The 21104-nt window shown below is 38.7% G+C and overlaps 1 protein-coding gene across 1 annotated transcript; it reads right to left on the minus strand.

Moving 5' to 3' along the window:
* Nucleotides 1-1343: 1343 nt before the first annotated feature.
* On the minus strand, nt 1344-16020 carry LOC752848 (mediator of RNA polymerase II transcription subunit 25). The gene is made up of 9 exons (XM_030989627.1): nt 15555-16020; nt 13373-13418; nt 9297-9421; nt 8306-8404; nt 6570-6690; nt 5797-5950; nt 3198-3293; nt 2237-2311; nt 1344-1845 (listed from the first exon to the last, which is right to left on the minus strand). Exons 1-9 carry the CDS (start codon nt 15668-15670, stop codon nt 1823-1825), a joined length of 855 nt encoding a protein of 284 aa, XP_030845487.1. The 5' UTR covers nt 15671-16020; the 3' UTR covers nt 1344-1822.
* Nucleotides 16021-21104: the final 5084 nt, after the last annotated feature.

Raw genomic sequence — 21104 nt, forward strand, 5'->3', positions numbered from 1 at the left:
AGTTTGATTAGTTTTTCTTTTGAAAATTCATTTGCCTTTTATATATACCACATTGCCTGTAATTCAGCTTATGGATTAGGGTGTTGAATCAATCCCACAACTGCAACAACGTGAAGAAAAAAAGTCCTTTACTTTTTACCGTCCTCTGTTATATAACATTTTTGTAATTATTACCGGTATACAAAGATCTTTTTAATACTTTTTATATTCAAAGATAAGCAATAAAGAGAGTCATTCTTCTGGGCTTTTCTTGCAGTGATCTGTGACAAGTGCAATTGCAATATTTTACTGTTTTTTACTTCTTCATAAAATGTAACGGATGTATCTAGTTGTGCTGTTCATTGCAATGTTTTTACTGTTTTTACTTCTTGATAAAAGGCATTGGAAGTATAGTTGAGCAGTTTATTGCAATGTTTTTACTTCTTCATAAAATGTAACGGAAGTATAGTTGTTCTGTAAATTACAATGTTTTTACTTTTTCATAAAATGAAACCGAAGTATAGTTGTGCTGTACATTGCAAAGTTTTTTACTGTTTTTACTTCTTCATAAAATGTATTGGAAGTATAGTTTTGCTGTTCATTGCAATGTTTTTACTTCTTCATTAAATGTAACAGAAGTAAAGTTGTGCTGTGAATGACAATGTTTTTACTTCTTCATAAAATTAAACCGAAGTATAGTTGTGCTGTACATTGCAAAGTTTTTTAATGTTTTTACTTCTTCATAAAATGTAACAAAAGTATAGTTGTGCTGTACATTGCAAAGTTTTTTAATGTTTTTACTTCTTCATAAAATGTAACAAAAGTATAGTTGTGCTGTACATTGCAAAGTTTTTTAATGTTTTTACTTCTTCATAAAATGTAACAAAAGTATAGTTGTGCTGCACATTGCAATATTTCTACACTCTATTTCATTTCAATGTTTTTTTAATGTTTTCTATACCAAAAAAAATCAAAACTTGTCATAGTGCTTGCAAACAACAATAAACTTCAATTCAACTGGAAAAAATACATTGATCCTTTTCATCTGCTTGTTTATTTAAGGTGTAAGCTGACTTTTGCTATGAGAGAATTTTCTTCAGATTTTACTAGGATATGATAGAAGGCTATGGCTTGGGTTATGATAAGGTTACACATTAGGTTTAGGAAAGTGTTTGTGTTGGGATTTCAGGTGAGAACGGTGCGATATTATGTTTGGTCCAGATTTTTAGTTTAGAAGTTGACTAAAGTTCGAAATTGAAAGCATGTTAATTACCACACTTTCAGATGATGATGTCTATAAAATATAACATGTACATTATTTTTATTGAAGCATTTTCATTTGTATTTAGTTTTTGTGTTTAAAAAATGGCATAGACTGAAAGATAAAAAATTAATGCATTATCTGTCAGAATTAAGGGAAATATAGAAATACCCTGTACTTTTTTTAAACATGCCGCAAGATTTGCAACAAGAAGATGCAAGTCCTGCAGAATAATGTAGCCGTCAATCACACACAAAACAAATCGAAAACTGTGTGTCTTACATGACACCACTGTTTGAGAATAATCACTTTATCACAAAAAATGTAAATAAGATCTTGTCCTCTTTTTTTTACTCTGTCCATCCACTGATGCAAAAGTGACAATGTCGCCTGCCAGCAAGAAGGCCGTTGTTCCATTAACATAATGTGCAGGCAGCTGACAACATTTTTAATTATAGCAGCAGCATTTATACTGCAAGCTAATACATGTAGTATGCAACTGCAGTATCTAAAATAAACTTCAAGTGCAGCACTCTCACTGCAATTATTGACTATTCTATGTTGCCATTGCAGCGACTGAAATCAACACAAAGTGCAGAACTTACCTGGTTCATTCAAGATTTCCAAAGCTCTATTCTAAACAATGAAGTGCTTTGAATAAAAATTGCTTTTTGTTTAGTTTCCCAGATGGTATGCAATCTATCTTTAATTTTGTCATTTTATATGCAAAACACTGTATATTCCCTGCGAAATACAAAAGAGAACGGCTATCTTTGAATTCTTTGAAGAAGATGCTTAAACGTTGTCATGAAGTTGAGCGGTTTCTTTCTATCAAACGCAACAAATTTGTTGTATTACTTGATAAAGGGAGACATGTGCAACTGATGTAACAATGCTTGTTTTACCGATATGTCACAAAATGTACTTCGTTCAAATCTATAGTATTGTTTTTGCTCAAGAATCCTTCAATTGGAAAAAAAGAAAAAAAGAACTTACCTGGTGCTCCTCCCTGACCCTGGCTTGCAATAGACTGTGTTGTAGGTACCTTGAATTTGGTGTTCGGGCTTTGACCTGATAAAAAAGGAGGGGAATCGATATTAGCAAGGCTTGATACTATTGAGTCTCAGGAGAAACAACAATCTGAGACCATTTAATATACCAATACATCTCCCCTTGTCCACCCCTTCCCATATTTGGATTAATGCCGGTATTCCGGCCGGTATTCAATCAAGATAAAATACTCGTATTTCAAACTTAGATTGAATACCATCCCTGGAAATAGTCACTCCTATTAAAGTGTATATTTTCTTTTAGTACAAGTAATTAAATTTAGAATTAACCAACATCTTTCACAGAATGAAGTCTGGAGCAAATGGCCCATAGCAAATGTGAGGATGACCATCTTTAGTACAGAGACATATTTGTATGTGTGTTGCAGGGCCCCAGTATTTGAAATTACAAACAAGGACAACTACAAAAGTGAAATGGGATCTAATCAACTAGAAAGAGAGGAAGACAAATGAAATGAAAGAATGATTAGTGGATAGGAGTTTAAATAATTAAATGGTTGCATGAATTAATGTAGGAATGATGGAATGGATGAAAGACAGACTGATTAACGGATTGACTTTATGATTTCAGGCTTGAATGATTCAATATCTGCGGTGAATGATAAGAAGAACGAAAGGATTCTAAAATGATAAATGATTAAGCGAGTAACATGATGAATGATAGAATGAGTGATAAATGATTATCACATACAAAACACATCAAGGCCCGAATTCACAAAGGAGGTTTGGCGACAAACCTAGGTTTATGTATGTCATATGATGCGTTTTGACGCGTTTTTACAAACCACGTCATGTGACACACATAAACCTAGGTCTGTCGACAAATCTCCTTTGTGAATTTGGGCCCAAGAGTTTGTAAGTAAAGGTTAATAAAGGCAGTTTCCTACCCGGGCTATTCTTCATGCCACCAGAGGGCAGTGTTCGTCTCGGCGATGCATTCCCGGGCACCTGTTTAATACTCTCTTTGCTTTCAGGCACACGCTCTGAAGGGTGAATGATAGAAAGATGGAGAATAGGATCATATTAGGCTTTCAAACAGAACCGAGAAGAAAATTTAGGATAGAAAAAAAGAGGATTACCAAATGAATGTAAGGGGGAAAGTTAGAATCGCTGCAAAAATAAGTTGGAGAAAACACTACTGAGAGATTCAGTGCAATGCTACCATGTGACTTATATTTTCTTCTTTTTATTTCCATAGAAAATTGTGGTTGAACAATGGAATAACTAAAAAATGGATTACCAACATACTGGTAGGTAAAAAGAATCGCTGAAAACATCTGATAAGAAAGACTATTGGGAGATTCTCTTTATAAAGATACACTTTATATTCATTTCTTTCAGTAAAAAATGGGTATAATAATAATAATGGTGGCTTCTTATATAGCGTACATGTCTGTCACGTTGTGACGCTCCAGGTGCTGCCCTGATTGTTACCCTGGCTTTAGAAAAATACGATCACCTAGAGAAGTATTAATTGCTGAAAACATTTGGAGGAAATAATATTAGGTAATGCCATGCAGTGTATCATACACAACAAACATCTTTTATCCATTTATCTCAGCCAAAAATTAATGATTTCTTGAAATGACCATTGATTAAGGGCACTGATATCATAACTATCACATTTTTTTATTTTGGGGGAAATTGCACAGAAGGCCATATCACAGCCTATGATATGTAATTCTTTCTTCTTCTTTTTGGTTGTTGATATTTTCAAAAACAAGCCTGAGATGCTATGTTCTGTGGAGGAAGAGTTTGAGAGATTTTTTCGTTTCAGAAGGAATAAGAGGCAGAATTATCAATTTATGTTTTATTTAAAGGGATCGTTTAACAATGTTAAATCTGAGATACACGGTCCTACATGTTACCAGTGTCTGTGATATGGTGTTATATTGAAGCCCTAAAAAAATCGCGCTTCAAAATGATAAGGAAGTGCCTCAAAAAAGTAAAAATCTTTGAGTGACCGGCTTTACCATACTCATTTTCCCCAATAGACTGTAGTGTTATGAAAACCGTCCGGCGAACGGTTTTCAAAATTTGTAATTCCAATCATTAATATCTTGATAATCAGACAGGCGATCGGCTTGTAAAAGTCATGGAGTTCCTGACTGACCTAAAGATTTATAATTATCATTGGGAAATTGCACAGAATGGCCATATCACAGCCTATGATATGTAATTCTCTCTTCTTCTTTTTGGTTGTTGATATTTTCAAAAACAAGCCTGAGATGCTATGTTCTGTGGAGGAAGAGTTTGAGAGATTTTTTCGTTTCAGAAGGAATAAGAGGCAGAATTATCACACTAAGCAAAGACTTTTTTCCAAAGTCTAAAATCCTAGCAGAGATTTTTTTGTTTTTTAAGCAAGAAGATTGTTAGAGCAAAATTGAATTGATAATAAGCTTGTTTGTTAATTCATATTTTATTTAACAAACCATTCACAAATGTCCAAAGTATTTGAAACAAAAATCACAAAGGAACATTCTAATAAATATAGCACCTATAATAAAGGGGTGTAAATATCATCATTTCAATATCAATATCAAACATTGAAATCTGAATAGAAACTACCAATGTCAGCCTAGATCTAAGACTTACAACAAGCAGAGGTAAATTTAGGTCTTTACATTGTATCCTTATTTTTACTTTGTATCCAATGTTGCCATTCTATTGTACCTTCTATTGTCTGTTCGAAATGCCAAATAAATAATAATAATAATAATTGGAGCTCAAAGCCTTTGAGGAGATTAAAAGTTCTCTGTTGATGCAATAATCTCTCTTCAGGACAATCTGGTGCTAAAAGCAGAACCTCATATAACACTAAACACAGGCCGTCAATATCTCAAAGATCAAAGCTCTTGAGTGATAAACATTTTCTCTATAAATGTATAAAACATAAGACATAAGACTTTAGGCTACCCTTACTAAGTTTTGTACTATTATTAGTATGAGAAAAATGTATTTGTTCTGATTTAGGATTATTAAGAATGTGACATATTAAAGCTTACATCTAAAAGGCATCCAACAAAGGTCCCTATTCTGCCTTTCATTCTTGCATTAACAAAACACACTATGAACTCCAAATTCACAAGGGGCATGAATTTCAGTTGTCAATAGTATACAATAACATGCTTTGAAACATCTAATCGTTGCAAGAATGTTGAGTTGCAATCGACTGCTGATATCAATTGCAAATTTTGCAACTGATACATATCAAACACAACATGCAATCAATCGCAACTTTCTGTTGCAAGCAGCTAGCTAGCAATCAATTGCACAGTTGCGCTTGATTTGCGATCAATTGCAAGACATACGCTAGATATTTGCGCTTGATATCAAGCATAACTCTTTCTTGCAACAGGATTGATTGTAACTTGCGATCAATTGCAAATTTGCAATTAATCGCAAGACTTAACGCTTGATTTTAGGGATTTGCGATCAATCGCAACTTTCTTGCGACGCTCACATACAACAGGGTTTGGTGTTTACCTTGGAGCTCGAAACCCTTGAGAAGAATGAGATGTCTTTCGTCTTTGGCGTAATCCTTGCTTGGTACCACCTGAAGCTCTGCGCAGGATTTGTCGTAGAGACGCTGCAGGACACCAAGCTTACGCGGTGACATGATGGACAGGTTGACATTGCGCTGTAAAGCAATGGAAAACAATCATTAGCATAAATGAGATAAAATGGAACTCAAAAATGTGCAGAACGCACCATGGAAGAGTATAGTATAGAATTGTATAGTCTGCTGGTGTTTGGTGTTAACAGATCAACTTTATCATTATCTACATGTATATAAGGCTTCCAAGTGGTAAAATAAATTTTGTAGATGAAGTTTATAAAAAATACAGCAAAACCTGTATACCAACTTCAAGACTTGGGGTCTTTGTGTACAGGTTCTTTCAGTACATGTTACAATGAGAAACCAGTTTCAAGGGAAACAACAAAATGTGGTCTTTCTATACGTCTGGTGGTAGAGCAGATTTGACTGTTACCTGACTGCTAAGAAAGCATAAATGCTTGTAAGTAAGCAACCAGACGGCCGACGGCTTTAGGTCCTCTCTGAGGGACCTGGTAATGAGGATTAATGCCTTACCAAAGGGCACTAGCGCATCCACTTGGGTTTCGAACCCTGGTCACCAGAATACGAGACCACTGCTCTACCGACTGAGCTATCGCGCCTCCTAGACTAGTTTGCCACTTGAGCAAGATTATTTTCTATATTTTCTAAAGGAAAGAATGAAATGTTGGAATAAACATACCTCTCCCATAAGAACCGCAAGCTGCTCAGCTGTATACCCGCTGTAATGACCGCATTCCATGGCAGGAATGGAGAACGGAGGCGAGTTGGTGATCAGGATACACATTTTATCAATCTTGGTCCTGGGAAAAGAAAGGAAATCAATTAGTAAGTTTTTGATGAGGTGGGGAGAGGGGGGGGGGGTAGACGAAATGGCCCTAGAATCCGACTTTAGATGGTTGATATGTCTGAACTCCTCCTGCTTCTCTCGTGATCTTCATATGATAATAATAATAATATTCATTTGTAAGACGCAATAACTATGTAGATATATTCTACTGCTCTGCAAGAGCTCATAAATGCTGTGCTATACATACTATATGAACAAGTGAGTTTTCAGTTTTTATTTAAAAATATCTAGTGATGGGGCTTTTCTTATTTCTAGTGGTAATTTATTCCATAATCTAGGGGCAGCACAGAGAAATGACCGGTCCCCTAGGGTTACTTTGGTTTTATATGGGGGTATTTGCAACATAAATGTGTCTTGTGTACTACGAAGGTTACGTCCATGAGTTTGAGACTTGATATGCAACAATTCAGTAACATAACTAGGAGTTTGACCATTTAGAGCTTTGTAGACCATCATTAATATTTTTAATGTAATTCTCTGGCAAACTGACAACCAGTGTAGTTCCTTTAGATGTGGGGTTATTCAAGAGAATTTTGGGAGGCTATGATCACATATCTTCATGACCCATCCCGATTCCTTCGGCTGATACGACTGTGGCTCTCATTTCCCCCTTTCCCTGTTCTTTTCCTACTCCTCCTTTCCACCGACGGTTTCTTTTCTTATTGTGACCTTGCTACTCTTCTAATCCTCAAAGTATACTCTGACAGCCATAACAGAGTAAACTCTAAGTACAAGTATACTAGTAGTTATTATTATTATTATCAAGTATTTGGCGTCACCCCTGCCTGGGAGGCGAAAAGTGAACTTAATCACTGTATAAACCCTCGGGTCTCTCCTCCCGGTATAATTGATTGGGGGTGTGCAGGTGGATCACTACACCAGGGTTTCCCCCACTCCTATGTACAACACTACAACTGCCAAGATTGTTGATTTGGATAAGTTCATCCTACTTCTCCCAATGGTCATATGATAAAATATCTGCATAGTCCGTCATCTATGACTCTCACCCTCCCAACCTATTCTCTTCCCCACGCCAAGTGCAGCTTACCCAATAACAATTAAACTATCCTATTGAGTGACTACCCCACCTCCACCCCTCCCCTGCCCACCGCACAGACAGTTGACTTGTCTAAACTCACCCTACTTCTTTCATTATCTTCATATGACTCCTAGTCCTTCATCTATGACTCTCACCCTTCTATCATATTCTCTCCCCCACACCAAGTACAGCTTACCCAATAAAATAACTGTTGTATTGAGTGACTACCCACCCTCCCCTCTCCCCACCCTCCCCCACAAGGACAGTTGATTTGTCTGAACTCACCTTGCTTCTCTCCTGATCTTCATATGATCAAATATCTACATGGCCCTCATAGTCCTTCATCTATGACTCTCACCCTCCCAACCAATCCTCTTTCCCTAGCCCAGTAACATAACTATTTTATTGAGTGACTACCCCACCCTATCCATCCCCTCTCCCCCCTTATTATTTTGAGACTTGATTGACTGTCTACCCTATGGCTACCCCACCCTCCCCCTGCATGGACGGTTGATTTGTCTGAACTCACCTTGCTTCTCTCCTGATCTTCATATGATCAAATATCTGCATCGCACCTCCGAGTCCTTCTGCCAACAGACTGTGGCTCTCACCACCTCCACCGATGAACCTACAAAGACAGACAAACAGATACTAATTAATACAGAGATTCAATCATAAACTGTGGTGTGTGATGGCGGTGTGATGGCGGTTATTTTACCCGACTGCTAAGAAAGCATTAATTCTTGTTAGTAAGCAACCAGAGGACCGACGGCTTTAGGTCCTCTCCGAGGGACCCGGTAATGAGGATTAATGCCTCACCAAAGGGCACTAGCGCATCACCTTGGTTTCGAACCCGGGTCACCAGATTACAAGATCACTGCTCTATCGACTGAGCTAACGCGTCTCCTCCTACATAGTGACGATGAATGATTCATAAAACTGCAACCCATTAAGAATTCTATGTGATCAAAGGGACATCGCAGGAATAGAGGTGCATCCATAGTGACAGTACACCTTTCTATATACATGTATGTGATACATGTACAATCATCACTTTTCATCATTTCATTGAGGTGGTTGGGTATGCACATGTACAATAGGTGAAATCTTAGAACAATTAAAAACAAGCAATACAAGGTTTTATGGTCCAACAGAAAAGATTCAAACAGGGCTCCATCTTATAAAGAGTTGCGATTGATCCAAACCAAAAGGAAGACGTCTTACAATATATCAATCGCAAGTTTGCAGTCTCCTATCTCTTACGAACATAGTTGCAATTGATATCAGTCGCAAATAATAAAGTTGCCATTAATTTCAACTGCAAATAAGATGGGCCCAGTGCCCCCTCTTACAAAGAGTTGATATCAATTGCAAATTATTTGTGATTGGTATCAATCGAACTACATGTATGTATGTAAGAGATAGGAGACTGCAAACTTGCGATCGATTCGGATCAATCGGATCAATTGAAAGTCTTTGTAAGACGGGGTCCGGATCTCCTTTTTAGAGGGCAAACTTACAGTATTTTATCTAGTGTCCTCATAAACTCCTTGGCATTGCTTGTTGGTGTTGTACAGCTGATGGCAGGCCCCGGAAAACAGTCCACACTGTTGAACACCACAAGACTGAATACAGTCTTCTCATACTGATGTACAAAACAAACAAAAGAAATATCAGATAATTACAAATGGCTTCAGGGCCCAATAACCAGCGCTCAAAATACACGGGGGCGATGGGCGATTCGCCCCCGTGAGCTCCATAATCGCCCCCATCAGGTTGTCCACGGGGGCGATTGCAAAATTAAAAATCGCCCCCGATATAAAATAAAGATTTTCAGCGAATTGAATAATATTGAAAAGGATGCAATTCATAGTTGTTCTCGATAACTCTCACTTAAAGGCCCACTGCACTACTTGTAGCTACTTGCGCCCTCTATATAACAAACAATGCCTAATCGGCGACCATTGGTCCCCCATGATCCTCTTTTTCTTATGTTAACTGAGCGCTGAGTTGATGAGATAACCACCTGTCCAGTGACCTTGCAGGGCAGTCTAATCCCTCCTGTAAACTACGGCAGATAAGCTTTAACATATTCTCTTTCTCTCTCTCTCTCTCCCTGTCTTGCATAAAGAAAAATATGAAAATAATATTTTGCCTTGATTAAGAAAAATTGAAAATTTTATCAGTATTAAACAGGGAGAGGGAAAGGGGAGGAAATTAATCAAAACAAACATTGAAGAATCCAATTCAGTGTTCTTTTGTGATGCATAAAAATGAAAGTACATTAAAAGGTGAAATAATAAATTGAAGTACGATGATAAATCAATTCTTTGATGTTGATTGATTGAATAAAAAATAATGAAACAATATGGTCTGAAGGTCGTATATCTTTGAATATTAGAAAGTTTCATCCACCATCGTGTTGTTGAACACTATTTGCAATTTAATTTTAATGCGGTGACGTGTCGGTTACGAGCAGAAGGTCATATCAGGCTTCTATATTTTATAATACTATCAACAGATATCTGGATAGAGACACTTCATCACATTAAGCTACGAGAAAGTATATCATCATCTCACAGAATTCTACTCGAACACTGGATCGAAACTCTTTTCACCCCTTTTTTTCTTCTTCCTCTTTTTTGGTCTCCTTTTTTCCTTCTCCTTCCTTCTCTCTTATTTTGTTTTATTGGGGGGAGGCAACAGCCTGGGAGGCAAGGCCCTTTCGCCCCCCCCCCCCCCTCCCATTCTCCTTCTTCTCCCTTTTCTTTTCTTCCTCTTCTTTCTTTCCTTTTCTCTCCTCTTTCCCTTTCGCTCCTCTTTCCCTTTCGCTCTTTTCCTTCTCTCTTTCTCTCTCTCTCTCTTTTGGGGAAGGGAGGGGGAGGGGCAAGGCCCGCTCACCCCCGCTGGATCCTTGCCTGCATCTACTTTATATCTACTAACGTTAGACCCTAATAATGGATCTAGAAGATTGATTGACCTGGTCTCAGTGACGGGTAAACTTTTTTTTCTTCTCAATTACTCAGTCTAACCATGAAAACCGTCTAATTTTACTTTAGATTTTCAAACAGTAACAGTTACGACCTAAATTAGGCCTAAGGCCAAGGGCTGTACTCTACATTTTAATAACAAATTAACTTTAACGTTAGACTTAACTTAAACTGTTGTTTCTCTGTGATACAAGTGGGAAAGGAACACTTTTTTTTCCAAAAAAAAAAAATCTTTCCCCTTTTTTCCCCCTTTTTTTTTCCAAGGGGGGGGGGGGGCCGGGAAAATTGCAACTGATATCCCCCTTCTTTTCTTTACTTCTTCCTCAATTTTCCTTCCCTTTATCTCCTCTTCAGTGACTGGTCCCTCAGAAACTAGAGCTAATCCAGTCACAGAGAAATCATGATTTCAACTGATGCCTGTCAGTGCATTGTAAATTTGATTTTTCTTCAAATTTCATTTAAAATCTTTTCATATTTGATAAATATGGTGCATTGGCATATGGGCTATAGTTGGAGCATTGGATGCGTTGAACAGCGTTGGTGTATTATGTGGATTTATCATATTCATATTCTGAATATTTTCAGCGAATTGAATAATATTGAAAAGGATGCAATTCATAGTTGTACTCGATAATTCTCACTTAACATATTCTCTCTCTCTCTCTCTCCCTGTCTTGCATAAAGAAGATATGAAAATAATATTTTGCCTTGATTAAGAAAAATTGAAAATTTTATCAGTATTAAACAGGGAGAAGGAAAGGGGAGGAAATTAATCAAAACAAACATTGAAGAATCCAATTCAGTGTTCTTTCGTGATGCATAAAAATGAAAGTACATTAAAAGGTGAAATAATAAATTGAAGTGCGATGATATCAATTCTTTGACGTTGATTGATTGAATAAAAAATAATGAAACAATATGGTCTGAGGGTGATATATCTTCAAATATTAGAAAGTTTCATCCACCATCGTGTTGTTGAACACTATTTGCAATTTAATTTCAATGCGGTGACTTGTCAGTTACGAGCAAGGTCATATCAGGCTTCTATATTACTATCAACAGATATCTGGATAGAGACACTTGTCACATCAAGCTACGAGAAAGTATATCATCATCTCACAGAATTCTACTCAAACACTGCATCAAAATTCTTTTCACCCTTTTTTTTTTTCTTCTTCCTCTTTTTTGGTCCCTTTTAGCTCTCTTTTTTCCCCTTTTCCTTCCTTCTCTCTCTTTTTTTAGCGGGGGCGGGGGGAGGCAAAGGCCTGTTGCCCCACCCCCATCCGCAACTTGTTGGCGGGAAAATTGCAACTGCATGATATCCCTCTTCTTTTCTTTACTTCTTCCTCAATTTTCCTTCCCTTTATCTCCTCTTTTGCATTTTTTCTTTCCATTTCCTTCCTTCCTTCTCTCTTATTTTGTTTTATTGGGGGGAGGTAACAGCCTGGGAGGCAAGGCCCTTTCACCCCCCTCCGCCCCACCCCCCCCCCCCCCAATCTCCTTCTTCCCCCTTTTCTTTTCTTCTTCCTCTTCTTTCTTTCCCTTTCTCTCCTCTTTCCCTTTCCCTCTTTTCCTTCTCTCTCTCTCTCTCTCTCAGGTTCACGGGGGCTATTTTTTTTTTGGAAGAGCCCCCATGGACAAAAATTTAATTTGAGCCCTGCCTATAACACACAGATAAGTTTGTAATTGATTGCTATTTTGCAACTGACCATGATGTACTAGACAATCTATTGATTGTATAATCGTTAATCAATCAATCAATCAATCGTAAGATCAATTGTTAACTGTTGTGATACAGGGCCTAGAACTCTGTTTCACAACAATAGGTTACAAAATTTACAATAATATCTGTTATAAGCTACTGAAATTAGTAGAATTGATTGGCTGGATGCAAACTCGTAATATAAGTAATATAAGTATTGCACTTGTTAGAGATCACAAAGTTTTATGAAACAGGTCTGAGAGGTATGGATCAGACAGGAACTCTACTGTATACAAAACGTTTATTGCGACCCGTCTTGTGTAGGTGTTTTAATATGTTTACATACGTATATGTATTTGATCTGCTGTGAAATTATCTTAGCATATCTATCTACATGTATATATTAAAAGTATATGAAAAACATCCCTGAAGTAGTGATGCACGAAATCACATTGGATGATGATCAGCTGTAGCATCGCAGATATGTTGATATCTATCGTAAGAACCAACCATCAAAACAGTTTACATACATAACTTCTGTTTCCTTGAGTGCAAGGTGCACTCTTTATATTTTTCAATTAACACCAAGGTTTAGTAGGAGGGATGACATAAATGCGTCTAATTAATACTTTAACAGAAATATTGTTCTATTTATTTACTTTAGCACTGCATCTGATGCATCTTAAAGCCCCACTGTCCTACTTGTAGCTACATGTACTTGCTCCCTCTATATAGAAAACAATGCCTAATCGGTGACCATTGGTCTCCCATGATCCTCTTTTTCTTATGTTAATTGAGAGCTGAGTTGATGACATAGCCACCTGTCATTGACAACGCTGTGTGGTCTAATCCCTCCGGGCTAAACTAGTACAGCCGGCCTTTAATAAATCATGTTCATACTTACATCTCCAGTAAAGTCTGAGTCTATGAGTGGGCCACCATTGAAATGCCTGCAAACACAAAACAAATAGAGAATAGTCATGTACCAATGATTACATTTTTTGTTTAAAGAATGAAAAGTATATTAATTATTATAATAAAAACAATGATACTATTAATTGATTTATTCTTGTCCAAAAAAGTGGAAATGCATCTTGAATTGAACTGAATCAAGGTTTATTGAAAAAACATGTGTCGCAGGGCCCTCAGCGAGAACAGTTTGAATACTGATGAGGCTACCCTGGGTAAACAAGACATATTATTATTATCATTATTGTGAATTCATCATATGTACAAATAAAACACTCATTACATATTTCAAACATAAATTACAGTTACAATTAATTTGTCAATTTTGAAATATATATAGTTACTATGATAAGATTGCTTGGGCAGCAAAAATAAGAAAACAGAATACATGAAGTCAGGAAAACGGAGAGGAGAAACATAAAGAAAGAAACAAAAGAGGAAGTAGTAGAAAATGCATGTACATCAAAAAATATTAATTGCATACATGGATTTTTAAAGAGTCATTAAGACAATATACGAATATAAAAAATAGAAAAGTACATATTCTTTTCATAACATTGTTGAAGATTGATATTGCAAGTATTTGTATTATTGCTGAGAGAAATGGATTAAAAAAAAACAGAACAATTGTGGCACTCTAACATTCCTTTTCCACCCAGCAATTACAACCTATACAATAGAATTTGAAACAGAAGGAAATACAGACATCATGCAAAACAGAGGAAACCAGACAAAATAACGATGATAATAAGTCTGGTTAATTTGGATATCCAGTATTGCATAATATTCCCCATGAAGAATTACCTCTGGCTTTAGACAGTCAATCTATAAAAAAATCACTATCTACTTTTATTTTTGAACAGTTTTGTTATGATCCACTCAGTCAATAAGCTCCTGACCTCAGAGAGGCAAAAATTGTCTTATGTTGATGTTGTTTATTTTGTTCTTTTTTTAAGCCAAGTCTCCATGACGGGAGAGTGGAGACAGTCTGTCAAATGGTGGATAGTCTCCCAAATCAGTTACATGCCTCTACTGACGATGCTGTATCTACATGTATACTAGACTACCGGTTGGCCTACTATGGTTTATACTCCATTTTGAAAATTTGGTTAAACATGACAATGAAGTGAGATCTACATGTGCGTTACATATTGTGGTCAAATTCTTGGCTAATTTCAAATCAAGTGTGTTTTATGAGTAACATTAGAAAAGAAGAGTCTCGTATTCCTATACCTAGTGAACTCTTTTTGTTTGTTGTTTGTTTTTATTTTCATGATATAAAAAGAATATACACACTGTACATGTGATGTACCATCAAAAATTTCTATGGCATTATATTGAACAACAAAAAATTACGAAGACAAGAATGTAACATTTAATAAACATAAAAAACAAAACAGATGGCTGCCTGGATAGCCCATGGTCTTCTAACTATGAAGACCAGAAAGAGAAAGAAGAAGAAGAAGGAAAAGCAAAGAAGAAAAACAAAGAAGGAAAAAAAAAGAATTAGAAAAAGAAGACAAACAGAGATGTGAAATTGCGAATAGGTTGGGGAACGCTGTTGAACTCACGAGTCTGATTTCTGAAGCCTGATTTCTAAAAGGTAGTGCTTTGCAACTGTTGTCAGATGCCGATTGGGTGATTAATTAACTGATTACCATTTACGAGATTGATTACAATTTAAAGGCTTGGTTAGACCAAAGGCTTCAGTGTCTGATATCGACAGCTGTTCCGCTGAGACTACTTCTGGCTCCACTGAGCTGACCGCCTCTAAACAACATTGAATGAAGTACATCTTAGTACGCTTACAGAATAGGGGTAGTGAAGGAGAGGGAAAGGGTCGGTTTGACTGGACAATCCCATACCAGACGGTTATTTCGGTCTACAGGTCTAGATCTAGTAGATCTAGGACTAGTCTAGGCTGGGTAAGCATTGAAAGTTGGACAAAAATAATTTCATAATCACATGAATTTATAAAGTCATGAATCATGTTCACCAAATACAAATTCAAGTGAACTGAACTGAACTTCTGAAGGAGTGAAAAAGTAATCTAGTCTAGCCGTCTAGGCCCCTAATCAGATAACAATTATTTAGGGTCTATGGGCATGTCTACTTACACTAAAGTAGGAAGAATGTAGTTGCCTTTCAGCTCATCGAAATAAGCCCCAAGTGATGCATTCCCTTCAATGACGAAAACAACATCTGTGTACTTTCCCTCCTGTAAAATCACCATCTTGATAATTGATATTGGGCTTCCGCTTTGGAGCGGACACCAACGAGATGCTCAGGCCGGTGGACCCGGCTTTGCTCTCTCCTATCTGCGGACTAGGCTGCGCCTCGGGCCTGGCTCAGAAGAAATAATCGGCACTGAATCGAATCAGATTTTTCGCAGATGAAAATGGTAGCTATGATACTCGAAGTGGTCCTGTTTCACTGGAACGCAGCTATCCGAAAGTCTTCATCATCATCATAATGGAATAAATTCGAGAACAGCTCATGAAAAAGAATAAATTTATAAGCAAAATGTATTCATTTTTTCTCAATCTCAGCTCAGCTCCATTGATCAAGCTCAAGCTTCATTCATGTAGCTATACAAGCCAGTGTCGTAGAGGGCGGGGCGCACGACAGAGGAATACGAAGCCCGGTGTGACCGCACCGTTTGTCCTACCAGTTTTGTTTGTCCGTCGGACATAACATGCGGGTTTTCTGCTCGCATCGATCGTCCGTGACTCGCACGGATCGTCCGAGGCACGATCCGTGCGGTTTGCTATCCGCACAGTCTGTCCTCATTTTGTTTTACGTGTATATTTGATAAAAGGAAGCAACTCGGTAAATCATGTGGTAGACATTTTTTCTAGATATTACATAATAATAACTCTCTACAATTTTTTTAAAGCAAATGGGCCAGTCCTTTTGAAAGTAGAAGTGAATATTTTATTTAAAACCTTTATTCTATGAATATCGGCCCCAAAACTGTTGTAATCGATTATACTTTTGTACGTGGCTTCGTTCTTCAACCAACTCACTACTAGTATATACTCGTGATCCAGGAAAATAAAAGTGATTGAAAATGTGGTTGAAAGTGAGTGGAGGAGGCTAGAGTATTTAAGATAAGGTAGAGCGTAGCACAAATTGGCGGATGCTCAGGGTGTGGGGGCATTTAATTACGGTCAGATGAGCATATTTTCATACCTTATTCATGACACTAGCAGGTCAATAATTGGCGTATGGTCCAAGGGGTGGAGCCCCCGGAAGCGCAGGGGTTTTAGGCATTAAAATTACGGTCAGATGAGGATCCAGGGGCCAGCCTTAGGGCACAAGGTGGGATCAAGGGGGCAGAGCCCCCGGAAGCTCAGGGGTATGGGCATTTAATTACGGTCACATGAGCATACTTTCTTTTCTATTTCTTTCTATTTAATTATCTTTAATATACTTTTCAAAAGTGTGGGGGAGGGGGCTTGAGCCCCCAAGCCCGCCGTTCCACAGGTCCTGACAAGTATTGTTTTCCTGATCCGTATATAGGACAAGGCCCTGGGGCAGCTTGTCATAATCCGATATTTGGGTCGTTTTCCGGTCAGAACTAGCCCTTACTATCATTCCAGGATTTTGTTTCAGAGCCTGAGACAAAGTTACCCAATCCCTTTAAGTTTCAAAAAGTAGACTTCATTTAAAAAGTACAAAGGCTTAGGGACCGGGGGGGGGGGCTTGGGGGGCTCAGATATCATTGAGCCCCGCAAAATATTTTGCGGGGCTTATAGATATCATTAAGCCCCCCCCCCCCCCCCAATTTGTCGGTGGGGCTTAGATATCATTGAGTCCTTAGGGGCTAAGATACCATTGAGCCCCCAATATTTAAGCGGTGCTCAGATATCATTGAGCCGCCCCCGATACTTATTGCGGGGCTCGGATATCATTAAACCCCCCCCCCTCCTCCCCAATCATTATATTCTAGGCATGAAACTCATGTATACCTATAATCTACAGGCTTACCATTCAAATATAAACATTTTATAAATATTTATTTGGGGAGGAGGGGGGGGGGCTCAGACATCGGATCTCGCATACCATTGACCCAAAAAAATATATTTGGTGGATCTCAGATAATTATCATTGAAACCCCCAAATATTTTGGCGGGACTCTGATATCATTGAGCGCCCCCCCCCCCCATATTTTGGTGGGGCTCAGATATCTTTGAGCCCCCCCCCCCTCCCATATGTTTGTGGGGCTCAGATATCACCCAATTGTTTTTTGTGGGGCTCGGATAACATCACGGAGCCCCCCGATATTTGTGTGGGGCTCGGATAACATCACGGAGCCCCCCGATATTTTGTGAGAGGCTCGGATATCATTGAGCCCCCCCCCCCCCCCCATATTTTGGCCGGGCTCGGTTATCATTATCATTATAGATTGGTGCACATCATTATGCTCGATCATCCTCTCCTATCTGTTTGATTTCATTCCTCTTTTAGTCATCCTTTATTTGCTACCTATGATATTTGATAAATGCAAAATAAACCCTGGAGGTTTAAAGTTGTAAAGTCCAGGGCAGTTCAACACACGCAATCATGAAATAAGGATGTCTTCATCGAAGTGTCTCTGTAGGTTTAGAACCAAGCCCTGTGCCTACCCGCTCAGGCCACTCTACATTCAGGGGCGTCGCTAAAGGGGGGGGGGGGTGTGGGGTTGAAGTCGGTGGGATTTTTGTTATGTCGGTCGGCCAGCAAGTTTTTCCCCTTCGAGCTGTGACTTTTTATCGGACAAAGAAACATTTTTGAAAATTCAGACAATGATTTAGAGTCAGTACAATGAATAGTCTTCTTTTTCTAATAATTTAATGAAACGTTGAAGCTCCCGCACTTCGCGCGAGAGGGGGAGAAACTGAATTCAGACAATTAGGGTTAAGAGTAGAGAACGGTACACAACAAATCGTCTTCTTTCTATAATAACTTAATGAAACGTCTAAGCTTCCGCGCTGCGCGTGGGATGGGGAAACTGAATTCAGACAAGGATTAAGAGTCGAGAACGGTACAACAAATCGTCTTCTTTTCATAATAATTTCATGAAACGTCTAAGTTACCGCGCTTCGCGCGGGAGGCCTTTCACCCATCCCCTCCCCCACGCGCGCTATTTAAGTGATTCGCTTGCTCAATACCGCCCCTCCCTAAAATAAGATCCTAGCTACGCACCTGCGTTTAAATATATAGCTATGATGCTAACTAAGTTGACGAAATAATTTGTATATTTATGTCGTCGACGAAAATGACCATTTGCGCATAACAATTTAGCCTTCGCATGATCATTTTTGTGATAGTTTCCTTCTGCATTTAATTTTGTTGCTGTTATGAGTTTATATTCATATTTTTGTTATCAAACAGGAATAAATAAATGAATATATAAATACAGTTGTACAATACGATTTGTACGATAGTTGTACAATGATGATAGAAAAACCAATGAAAATCGCAACTGATCTTCCCTAATTCTTTTCCCCCTTTTCTTTTCTTCCTCTTTGTTTTCTGTCCCTTTCTCTCCTCTTTCCCTTTCTTTCTCTCTCTCTCTTTGCTGAGGGGGGGGGGGGGGAGGGGGTACACATCGGGAAAAATTGCAACTGATCTCCCCTACCTTTCTTCTTCCTCTTTTTTTCCCCTTTCCCTTCCCTTACTTCTCTCTCTCTCTCTCTCTCTCTCATTTAACTTTAATGAGGGAGGCAGCGGCCTTTCGCCCCCTCCCCCGATCCATATGATGTTGGTGGGATTAATGGCAACTGATCTCTGCTTCTTTTTACCCTTTTCTTTACTTCTTCCTCTTTTGTGTTCCATTTTAGCTCTCCTCTTTCCCTTTCCCTTCTTTCTCTCTTTTTTTTTTGGCGGGGAGGGGAGGGGGTGGTCGGGGGGGGGGGGCAGAGGCAAGGGCCTTTCTCCGCGATCCACATCTTGTGTGCATGAAAATTGCAACTGATATCCCTTCTTTTCTTTTCTTCTTTTGGTTCTTTCCCTTTCCTTCCTTCTCTCTTGTTTTGCGGGGGGAGGCAACAGCATGGGCGGCAAGGCCCTTTCGACCCCCCCCCCACCGATCTCCTTCTTTTCCCCTTTTTCCTTTCTTCTTCCTTTCCTCTTCTCTCTTCTTTCCCTTTCCCTTCTTTTCTCTCCTCCTCTCTCTCTTTCTCTCTCTTTTTGTTTGCTGAGGGGCCAGGGGAGGGTAGGCGAAGGCCTTTTGCCCCCGATCCACACCGCGTTGGAGGGAAAAAACACAATTGATCTCCCGTACCTCTCTTTTCTTTCCCTTTTCCTTCTTTTCCTTTCTCTCTCTTTGAAGTTTGCTGTAGAAGGGGGGAGGCAAGAGCCATTTGCCGCCCCCCCCGATCCCAACTTGTTCGCGGGAAAACTGCAACTGATATCCCTCTTTTTTCTTTCCTTCCTTTTATCTCCTCTTTTCCCTTTTTTCTTTACCTTCTCTTCCTTCTCTTTTTCTTTTTGCTGGGGGGGGGGGGGACAACAGCCTGGGAGGCAAAGGCCTTTCGCCCCCCGATCACCTTCTTTTCCCCTTTTCTTTTCTTCTTCCTCTTCTTCCTTTCCCTTACTCTCCGCTTTACCTTCTCTCTCTCTCTCTTCATTTTTTGTTGGCGGTTGGGGGTCAAGGCCCTCTCGCCCCCCCCCCCCCCCCACCCCCTGGATCCGCGCCGGGAAGACCTGTAGTGTCATCCCTAGCTAGCTGGCAAAGCTGAATATGGGTTATCCAGTCGTTTCATTCATTAAGTATAATTATACTTGTATTGAATATGTATACGTGTGGACTAGAGTACGGACATTCGGTGCGGCAGGCGGACTATTGGTGCGAGACCTCTTCCGCACAGATTGTCCGTCAGACATTGAGACGCGCACGGAAAGTATGATTTTTGTATACATATCAAAGTAATATTTAGCACATTTAAGCTCAGTGTGTCTCGTGATTCAGCTTTGATGGCAGCCAATATTTTTTTTTTAATCATTCTATCTGGTTATCTTTAAAAATTAAAAATAAATTTCTCTGCGAATATCAAATCGACTCTAAAGTTATGTTCTGTCGTTTTGGGGAAGTGATATGATTCGAGTCTTCGAATGGGTATTGTCATTCAATTCAATTAAATTCAAATAATTTTATTTCATAACTCGATCAAAACATGTCGGCATAACAAGACCCCTGAACATCCGGTGGCTTTGCCCCCCCCCCCCCTGGACCCTATCTAGGGCCCTAAGGCGGTCCACTGGATGCTAATCTGATGGAAATTTAATGCCCAAAACCCCTAAGCTTCTGGGGGCTCTTTCGACCTCTTTGTGCATGGCTGATTGTCAACGAAACGTAGTTAAGTCTTTTGTCGAGTCTGCTCGTTGCTATGGCAGGCAACCAGTAAAAACCAATTCGTTTCATCAAATTATGGAAATGCAAGCATTAATTTAAACAAACAGAACTTTGTTATTTCTGATTGAGGTGTCGTATGAAAGGGCAGAAAATAAACTTTCTAGAAATGTGATTTTCTCTTTGAAATTCAGATAACGCCTGCCAAATGACTTTTTGGTACCCTCTCTTCAATTTGTTTTTAATCACTCGCGCGTGAAATATGCATCATATGAGTTACATCAAATGAAAGAGGAGGATCTATGCTTTACAAATATGTGTCATTTATTAA

The sequence above is a fragment of the Strongylocentrotus purpuratus genome, unplaced genomic scaffold (genome assembly GCF_000002235.5).
Source record: "Strongylocentrotus purpuratus isolate Spur 01 unplaced genomic scaffold, Spur_5.0 spur5_scaffold_18, whole genome shotgun sequence".
In the NCBI taxonomy this organism is placed as follows: Eukaryota; Metazoa; Echinodermata; class Echinoidea; order Camarodonta; family Strongylocentrotidae; genus Strongylocentrotus; species Strongylocentrotus purpuratus.